The 10,863-nt window shown below is 41.0% G+C and overlaps 1 protein-coding gene across 1 annotated transcript in view; it reads right to left on the minus strand.

Moving 5' to 3' along the window:
* The window catches only part of NALF1 (NALCN channel auxiliary factor 1), a 436,678-nt gene extending 426,302 nt beyond the window's left edge, over positions 1-10,376 (minus strand). Inside the window, exon 1 of the mRNA XM_062487824.1 lies at positions 9,558-10,376. Coding sequence (XP_062343808.1) covers positions 9,558-10,376 — 819 coding nt within the window. The remainder of the gene's footprint in view (positions 1-9,557) is intronic.
* Between the last annotated feature and the right edge of the window lie 487 nt (positions 10,377-10,863).

The following is a 10,863-nucleotide window of genomic DNA, read 5'->3' on the forward strand; positions in this document are numbered from 1 at the left end:
GATAATATATGCTGGAATTTATAGTCCTCTTATTTTAAAAATAATTTACTTTTGAAGCCTGATGTGCTATACCAGATGTCACCACAGTCAGTTATATAGCAAGTTGCAAGTTGTTCAACACACAGGAATTTTTGCTTCCAGCTAGTCTTCATTATCCTAAAGCCCTTCTATACAGAAATACAATTTCAACAAATATATATGAAGGCAACGTTAAGAGCATTCATACAAAATTTGCATGCAATTTTTGTGAATATATTTTTAAAATAGATATACTTGTATTATTTATTCTCAATATAAATAGCCTAAAAAGAAACTGGACTTTTCATTTGACATTTTGTTGTTCTGCAAGCTGGGTTTTATTTTAAAGAACATCTGGGGTTTTTTTAATCCAGCATGTGTGTATCAAAATACAAAAACTTGTCTCAACAGAGATGATTTTAGTGCCTTTGAAAATGTTACTTTAACAGTAAAAAAAAAAACCTCTCTAAATGAAGTTATACTAGTAAAATATTATATTTTCTTGATGCATGAGCACAGTAAATCAACTAATATGAGTTAAGAATATACTTTTCACTCTAGCAAAAGGTTTCCCATCTGGTATACTGTTCATCATGAAAAATAAGTTTACACAAATTTTTATATTTATCATCTTGCATTTAGTTGTCTATTACTACACACAGTAAGGTGTCTTAGACATGTAATAAAATTAATATGGATTTTAAGGTATTTAAGAGTTGCTCAAGTTCTCCCTTGAGACCAAGTATTTATCTAAATAAATACACCTTATACAAAATTCTTTTTTTTTTTAGAAGAGCCTGTAAGTGTAACCCCTAAATAGAGAGCAAGGTAGCCGATATACAGCAATGATCAGCAAATCATCAATCAGCAAACTCTGGAAACTCTCTTATTCTCCTAAAAGAATGAATAAAATGAGAAAAATATTTTTTATAAGTATCTCATCTTTTCCCTCTCTGCTTAATAAAGAATGCCCTCTGATTCTGGATTGCTAATATCTTTAAAATGTAATAAAGATACTTCATTATGATGCTTGACAGAGATGAAGTTGGTTGACAGGCCCAAGATACCATTTACATAAGTGTTCAGGCAAATTGAAGGCAACATCTAATCTAACATGCAGAGGATCAACAAGAATTAAACATGTATTTAAAAAGCACTCTAGATATCATACTTCCTCCATGGAAAATATCTCCTAAAAGCTGCAATATATTCACATTCCAAATGCAAACATAATACAATTTCTTCTTTTTTCCCCTTTTAAAAATTTTTAATGGATATATTTGAAAGTATAATGCTTTAATAATGAAATTACCTAAATCACAACATTTTAAAATTCATTAAAATGCCAATATCATACACCAAAAGTGAAAATTTGGACCTTTTTTTTTTCATTTGTGACCTGTCTGGTACCATTTCCTTCTAATTTTGCTGAAGTAATTTAAAACATTCACAGTGACTTCCAAGCTGCTGGAACTTGTAAAAACCTACACTGAAACATTGTTTGCTGGTAACTTCAGATCATCTTTACAATTGTTTTCAATCATGAGGTTGTCTTCTAAAGATGAAGCATCTGAATCAACTCTCAGAATCAATATATTGTAAAGGTGAATATTTCCATTGGGCTCTCAAAGACTCTTCAAAGGACCAAAATATTCATCTATAACTGCTAAAGTTGTCACTTCAGCATTTATTATCACCATTCATCCCAACAATTTTGTTGCATTTAATCAATGCTTCAAAGGGTCACACCAGATTGTTCCATAAAGGCTTTAGGTCAATTTTATATCAAACTCAGCTCTCAACACATGTCTATCAGATTTGATGAAGGGGAGGAGACGAGATGAGATGAAGGGTGGGAGAGTATCAAGAGCTGATCAGCTTCCCTTCAGAGCCACTTACAGTGTAGCCTATTCTTTTTGTCATTATGGACTGGGAGCTAGTTGGACATAGCCCTTCACTGTGCATGTTCTAAAAAGAGAAATCCACATATTTCATATACCTACCCTGTTTGTGAACAAGGTCAATTCACAAATACCAAAAGAATTCTGGTCTTTATTTTTTTAACCTATGTCCAAATTAATCAAATCTCTCTACAAGCCAGAATGTGCCTCACTACGTTTGTATTCATCTAACTGATTGATGCTGTTAAGGAAATCAAGCTCACACACATTCTCACTTAGAGATGTTTGCTCTACAGTTCTGACAAGAGAAAAGTACAGTGAAAAGTACATAGAAAAGTACAGTATGCTTACTGTAATGAAATGGCATAAATGTGTTTCTTGAGTGAGGGAGTTTGGGTAGTCTTGGGGGTTTCCTCTGATTTGGACTAAGGAAAGAAATTCTCATACATAGACACTCCACCCTCCCCCACCCCGCCTGACCCCCCCCACCCCCCAAAATCCACTCTCCTTGTAAAGTGAGAATGGAGTATAAGAGAAATAATGTCTAGCAGAACTACCTGCAAAAATGTCTATTAAGAAGATGACCTACAATTGTTATGGTCTAGTTTCTCAACAGAAACAGCAACTGGAAAAGTCATATGGAGAAGATTTTGGTTTTCTCTCTCAATAAAAAGTGATGAAAATGCAGTTACGTCATACAAGGCCCTCTCCCCTTCTCATCCCTAAGAAGCAGATTACATAGATCACACATTCTTCAGCAACAGAATACAGATATCATAGAAGTTAAATAGACCCATGATTTCACTAGGTTGGTGTAGGACAGCACAAGCAGCAGGATTTTACACACTTTTTCACAGTTAAATGTTGCATATGAACATAACTTCATCCAAACTTAATTTTTATACCAAAATTCCTTTGTTAGGATTCATCTAATCTGACTTTTGAGGTCAACAGTGGGTGGAAGTGTTTGATATAAAATGACAGTATGTCCTCTTGAGAGACAGCAGACGTAAATAAGTATGTTAGGGCATAATTCATCTGACCTATTTTAGATATCTACTTCATTGTGGAGTGGCTTAGACTCTAGAATTACCTATGTATTTCCACTGACTACAAAGATAATCTAAACTTTCCTTCTTTTCATAATTTTCCATATTGGATTTCTATCTTTTTTTTCCTCTTTGTCAAATGGATTATTTTATTCTTCTATCTTCTGGGGTGTTATGACTAATAGTTATCACAAAGTAATATTTAAGAATTCAGCTTTTAGTCAATTCACAGATCTAAACACATTATGGATCTTAGTGCAAGACTGAAGTTATAAATTACTAAGTATAGACCAAATGATTTTAGGCAGGATAAGTGATAGAACTATAATTTGCATTTTGATTACCTTTCCCAGAAGACCCTGAAATGAAGAAGCAAGATTGTCACAGCCTCTGCAAGGTGCATGTGAAGCACCTTGATGTAAAGAGAACAAGTGAACAAAGTGAAATTGAGGGCAGAGCCATGATGTCCCAAATTATGTGATGTTACTGCCATGAAGCATTAAATGGTGGTTACTGGATTCAGGTGGAACCCACTTCAACTACCCTGTGCTAGTAATCTGTAGTCCTTTTTTTTCCTAAATCAGGAATGATGTACCCATTGACACTATGAATGGGATGACTATCTCAATGATCAACTAGATGCAAACTTTTAAAAGTTAAGTGGGGTTAACACACTTCTGGAAAGAGCACCCTGGGGAATTTCCCTTTTAGGAGTGAAGAGATCTGACCCCGATCCAGTAAAGTATTTAAGCAATTGATTGACCACAAACATGTGCATAGTCTTCCCTGAGTGCAGTATCATTCATCTAGCTCAAAATAGGAGACTGAGACAGATTGTTGTATCAGGATTTTAGGCCAAAATACAAATCCCTTAGCACATAGTCAGAGCTGCTTCTTGCATTATACCAATACTACAAGAAGAGTTATACTAAATTCATCCACATATTTGTCTTAAACTAGTTTTAAAAAATAATTCAACATTTCCTTTAAAAAAAAACACCTGAACAAATAACATCAAAACCCATAAAACTGTCCAAACATCAATTTACACAGTCACATTAGTTTCACATAATTTTATACCAAAGTCTAAAAAAGTGTAAACATTTAAGTATTACGTATTTTTTTAAAACACAGCATAGTATTAATTTTTAAAAAGAGCTTTATAATAAATAATTATGTTTCAAGAGATTGAGAAAAAGTATTGGTTCAGTAATTAACATGGGGATTTTTCTTGTTTGCATTAGAACACAAGTACAGATCTTCAAGGTTTTATTTGTATGGGTGTCTTCTGATTAGCTTAGGCATCACTCTCACATAGAACTGTTACTGTATAAATATGTGATTAAGATTTGCAACTGAAATATATAACTTTGGGGCAGATGCTGCTCTATGTGATCTTTTGTAACTGAAGGGTTCTTTTATCATTTGATCTTTTGGGTTTGTATTTCTCATCTGCTCTTTTCTGCCAGTTTAACAGAGATTTTAAATCAAAACCTAATTAGACTACATATGCTGTTTAGAAAAAAGATCTTAGGAAAGTAATGATTCATATAGGCTTTGATATTTCCAGATAACATCTAAGAAGAAATGTGATTTTAATTGTTTTAAATAACTTCCAATCACCCTCTTACTCAAATAAAGTAGTTGAGCACAGTTCTTTGATCAAAAAAGAAAAAATCTTCAGTAACAAAAATGCCAACTCTATATTCCTATCAACTGTACCATCTACGCTTAATGATGAAAGCCTTTATTGACAGACATTTTTCAGACACTTTTCAACTAAGTAGTATTATAACTCAGATATTCTATGACATATTTTTTATACCAATACCATAATCCTCAAATCAGGAGCTATCAAATTATATTTAATTCCTGAAAAACAAAAATCTGTGTGTACATGTTGAGCACCTATGATGTCAGCCAAAGTTTGCTTTTTAGCAATATTGATGTATGAAGAGCTGGTATATTTTTATTTTTCCTCTTTGATATTCCACAAGGGAAAATGAATTATTTTAATGTTGCTTTAATTGTAATTCACTTACCTGAATTATACATTTCAATAGTTTAGCTAGTGCTAAGAAAGCCCACATCTTACACACTCTCAGGTTGCACTAGGTTAAGGAAACCTGTGTCAAAAATGATGACTGGTATCTTGTTCAAACATCAATAAACACATTTGCCAGGAAAGCCCTGGCCTCTAACACTTAATCACAAAAATGTAAGCTCCATCTTAAAAAAAAAAAAAATATTTATATTTTTATGTCCTACTTAGTTATTTGACCCAGTTCTTAATCAGAAGTAGCCAGAATTTTCTTTTATTCCTCAGAGCAATTGCCTGATGCCTTAAGAATAAAAGCTTGAGTATTTCCCCTGATAGAAGGCTGACAAATCATAATGAGGAACTGTGTCTTCCAACGTCAAGCCAATACAGTTTCTGCTAATTGTCTGAATACTGTGGTGTGACACGCTGCATATAAAATTGATTTTCTGGAAACCAAGAAATTATACATATTTCCAAGAAAAGTACCTGCAAATATAACCACAAATTTATAATAGGCAATAACAATATTTCATATTTTTAAAAAAAATATTAATTAAATTTCAAGCAGAAAAGTAGAAGTGTCCAAATTTTCAGTTACTCTGTAACTTCAGTGATTCAGTAAAGCACAGCAATTTGTTTCACCATCTAGCTGAATATGTAATAAATTCAATTATTTATCTTGTGTTTACTGTTTAGCCATGTGACTATGAAGACAAGGAAACAATATAGAGAGACATCAGACTTTAAGAAGGGTTTATAAGAAAAAATTGGAGATGGATTTATAGTAAGACAACACTGATATCCCAAGCTTCTAAACAACATGTGAAGTTTACTGACACGCAAACAATATAAAAGGCATATGCATATTTGTTGATACCACCAAAAATAGTTTTCTAAATGTTAAAAATTGGCAGCATTTTCTACAAAATATTCAAAAACCCCAATGCAACTCAATAAAAGCTTAATGATAAGACCTTATTTACAGGATAGCACACTTTTTTTAAGAAAAAACAAACCCAAAAAGCCCTGAGCATACTTATATATTAAAACTGAAACTCACCACACAGAATAGCTAAATGTGATCTGTAAGTCAAACAACTCCTGTCTACAGACTTCTGAAATATAAAGCAATTAATTTAAAATATTCTTCAGAGACCAGGAGACATGTAGTGGAAGACAGCATATTTTAAAAGTATAATTCATCTTCTTCTAGTTTCAGATAAAAGAATAAAAACATAAAGTCTGAGGTTTATACTCGTGCATCAAAGGCATTTTTGATATGTACTATTTGTTATCACCAACAGTACTTTCTGGAAAGGCATAATTTGCTGAGAAACCCATCATAATCTTCACGCTTTACTGTGAGAACTGACTGAGTTGAGGATGGTGTATGGTGTTGGAGAGAGCTGTGGAAGGGAGAAGCAACACCCAGCTGCAAGCTTATGCTTGACTATTCAGAGTAAATTTTATTATATTTTATCACAAGATGTAATTGGTCAACTGGATGAAAATCTCTTTTTCTGTGAACAAAGCTGCCCTCCAAGAATGTTAAAGACATATTAAATACAAATAGGCTCATTAAAAAGCCTTTCATCATATTGAACCAAGGCTTGCATACATGGTTATTGACTAAAGGCAGTATTTTTAGCACTTTGTTTAGAAGAAAAAACAGGTCACCACATAAACCATGACAACCACCAAATAATGTGCACCTAAACCACACAGCTAGATGTCAAGCTATTTTCTATTTTGATGCTTTACCCAAGAATTAGCTAAATATTCAGCATTAAAAAAAAAAACTTACACACAAAAAAAAAAGTACTGATTGAATTTCATAGTTTCATAACGGAATTATATATATAAAACACCAGAAAGCCCAGCAAAATATTGCAACAGTCACAAAGTATTCTGGTTTCAAGTTTCACCTCTACACTCTTCAGGGCAGCCCATGCACAAGCACATGAACACACGCGTCAGACCGCTGGACGTGCCATCCACTCGGCTCTTGAAACCACCCGCAAGAATCAAAAGGTTCCAGAGGGACCCAGAAGCACCAAATCAGGGCACGGGGGCAGGGAGAGGCATCTCCTCTGCCTGGCCACGGGCTGTGTGAGCGCTGTCCTGCAGTACCTTGGACAGCGGTCTCCTGGCCCTCCTCTCAGCGCCGCTCAGCCCAGCTCAGCCCAGCCCAGCCCAGCCCAGCTCAGCCCAGCTCAGCCCAGCCCAGCTCAGCCCAGCTCAGCCCAGCTCAGCCCAGCCCAGCCCAGCTCAGCCCAGCTCAACCCAACCCAGCCCAGCCCAGCCCAGCTCAGCCCAGCTCAGCTCAGCTCAGCTCAGCTCAGCTCAGCCCAGCTCAGCCCAACCCAGCCCAGCCCAGCCCAGCTCAGCTCAGCCCAGCTCAGCTCAGCTCAGCCCAGCTCAGCCTAGCCCAGCTCAGCTCAGCCCAGCCCAGCCCAGCTCAGCCCAGCTCAGCTCAGCCCAGCTCAACCCAACCCAACCCAGCCCAGCCCAGCCCAGCCCAGCCCAGCCCAGCCCTACCCAGCCCCGCAGCTCGCCCCACTGCGCTCCCCACCCACACTGCGCACCAGATTCCCTGGAGAAAGGGAAAACAGACTAAGCTGCACCCAAGGTTTGGGTTTTTTTTCTTTTACCCTTCTGAAATGCCTTTAATTCTCAACACAGATTGGTTGGCCAAATTCTCAAAACATAAAGAAATATCATCTGGCGCTCAGAACCGCAGAAATGTAGGTCACTGGAATTTGTCTAGTTCATTGAAATTTCACACAATCATTTTAATGTCAACAACTTTTTCTCTATCATTAAAAAAGTATTTCTCCTCGTTGGATGTGTGAAGGGAAAACCGTTAAACAGCATAAATTTGCTGTTCTGTTCATTTTCAACACCTTTTACACCCTGATATTCTGTAGAGCAACTGAACAAATTGTGGCAAAGTTCAGTCAAACTAAACTATGATACAAAAAAAATCGCTTTAAGCAAGTAAATGCTGATTGTTTGACAGCATGGAATAGTAGTTTAATTTCTAATTATAGAACTACTGAAATGACAAAGATTTCCTTACAGCAAGAGATATCTATTTGCATTTTATACCCTTTTTTACTTATCCAATTCACTCTGGAAATAGAATATGTTTACATTGTCAGTAGCTGAGTACATAACATATATACAGTGAGTGTGTACACACAGAGTTTGCAATCTAAAAACAGTCGAGTCAACACTTCTGGTGAGTCTACTTTACTTTTGTCAGGTTTAGAAAGAAAAAATAAACACAGCAACTTTCATACTTTATCCTATTAGACAGGAGGTTATTTCAGCTTCTGGAGAGATTCTGGATTCATTTTTGTGGCAAATATATGTGCAAATTATACTAAGTTATTGGTGAATGGGATGTTTTTCGGCATAGGCTGTTACCATGAAATTATTTCAGAAGGCCCTGCTGAAGTTACGGAGGACAGAGGTACTGCCAGGGCTCCCATTTAGAGCAGTGATTCGCATGCACTGTTGTGTTCCACTGCTAAAGCAGAATTTGGTTCAGACTGGTTAGTGCTACAGTAGTTCAGATAATCTAGTTCTAGGGCAGAAATATTCACCTCCTACCAAGTACTCCAACATGGGAAAAGAGCATGCAGTTAGCTATTTTAGGCACTGAGGACAACTCTTTTCTTCTGCCCTGTCTTGAGAGGTAGGCCAACTAATCTTGTGCAAAAGAAAAGAGAAGGCAACAACTACAAGAGCCAAAGTGAGACCCTCATCCTTCTAGCAAAGGAAAAGAAAAACCTCTGAATCTCTCTGAGCCATCACCGGTGGTACCAAAGGAAACAGCCTCGGCTTATCAAAACGCTGTCACCATCACTTCCCAGCCAAGGGCCACCGCGGTGCCCGTCAACAGACACTCTTGTCCTCCAGCTTTCCCCAGCCCCAGATTCTACCAGAGCGCCTGAAAACGCTGTCCCTCTCCCGAGGAGGGCCGGCGCCGCACCGCTCCGCCGCCGTCCAGCACCGCCACCCCCGGGGCCAAGCGCCCGACGGAACCCACCCGGAGCCATTGGGGGACCAATGGCCCGTCCGTGGGGCACGGCGGCCACCTGCCCACCGAGGGCAAGCGAGGGGCCAGGGAAGCGCCGTCGGGCAGCCCCGATCCCGGTCGCCGCTCCGAGCCCCGCTCATTGTCATGCAGACCCTGTCGCTGCCTGCCGCCAAGTCGCATCCCAGCCCGCTGGAAGCCGGCAGCCGAGCCGGAGCCAATCGCATATTCATGAGAAGGGGGAAATCCAGCGCTACGCTCCCAGGGGACCGAGGATCACTTCTTTTTGCGCCTTCTCGAGCTTCCCCCTCTCTCTTGCTCTCTTTTAATAATGCGCTAAGGGGGCCGATACCCTCCGCAGCATCGCCTGCACCGTGAGAACCGCGGCCGCCGGCGCCAGGGGCAGAGACCGAAGCAGGCACAACAGGGTCCACGGCAGCCACAACAGCCGAGGGAGGCACGCCAGCCCGACAGCCAGGGACAGGAAACACAGCAGGGGCTCCTACCTTACAATCCTCAGGACACGATTTCACCGAGTACTCATCCGACTGTAAATATTTCTGGAGCATAACCTCAAACTCTTCGTATTTCTCCTGAGCGTGCTGGTCGTAGCGCTGGTAAGCCTGGACGCACTGGCTGCAGGAGCCTTCCCCCTTCAGCACCACATCCAGACTGCAGTTCAAAGTGTCCGGATTGGACAACCCGGCGAACAACTCCCAAAGTGTGTAGGAATTACAAAAGGAAAGGTAAAAATCCGTCAGGTCCCAGCCGGGCGCCGGGCTCTGCCCCGTGCCCCGCGGCCGCCCCGACTCCCCTCGCCGCCGGCACACCGCCTCCGCGTCGCCCACGCTGAAGCACTGCCCGGACGAGGAGCCCGGGGGAGGGCACGTATCCAGGGGCCTGGCGGTGGAGTTCCCCAGGAAAGCAGCCTCGCCGTGCCGGGGCTCGGTGCCGTTGGTGCGGCTGCCGCGGCTGCCTCCGCCGCTGCTGCCGGGGGAGGGCGGGAGGGAGGGCGAGGGGGGGGCGAGGAGCCGGGGCGCGGGGGGCGCCGGCTCCCCCATGCCCGCCAGCAGCTCCGGCTCCGCGGGCTCCGGCTTCTCGGGCGGCGGCTGCTCCTTCTCTCCGGTCCCCGTGAATTTGGCCTCGGCGCAGAACCACAAGTGATCAGAGAGCAGGACCGTGAAAAACAAGAGCGATGCCAGGGACAGTCGCCATTTCTGAGCCCTCTCTGAATCCGTGAAGGGTTTCTCGTTCTCCCGGGGTGCGAACCAGATTTTTAAGCCGTCATCATACTGCCGACTACACATCCAAGCACCCCTGGTCATATTTTGGGAACGCACAGCCCTGGCCGACTCCACCGTGAGGGCTCCTTTGCCAGTGTCACCACAATATGCATTGACTTAAAAGATTGGGGGGATTTTCTTGCCTGCCTTCCCTTCTCTCGCTCGCTTGCTCTTCCTCTCTCTCCCACTCTCGCCCTTCTCTCTTTCTTCCTCTTTCTTTTCTTTCTTTCTCTTTTTCTTTCTTTCTTCTTTCTTCTTTTTCTTCCTCCGAGATATTGTTGGTTTTCGCCTGCGGCTCTGCCCTGGTCTCACCACATGAAACAGCCCCAGTCCATCCAACGCGGAGTGTCGTGGAGAAGATAAGAGCAATAACGCAGAGAGAGGAGGAGGAGGAGGGAGAGGAGATGATGGTGGTAGTGGTGGTGGTAGTGGTGGTGATAGTTGGTGGTGGCGGGGCTGCGCGACTGGTCCTTTCCCCCTCTCACCCAGGCATGGTCAGATCGCAGCTCCCCATCTCCCTCCTGAGAAA

Source organism: Cinclus cinclus, chromosome 2 (genome assembly GCF_963662255.1).
Source record: "Cinclus cinclus chromosome 2, bCinCin1.1, whole genome shotgun sequence".
NCBI lineage: Eukaryota > Metazoa > Chordata > Aves > Passeriformes > Cinclidae > Cinclus > Cinclus cinclus.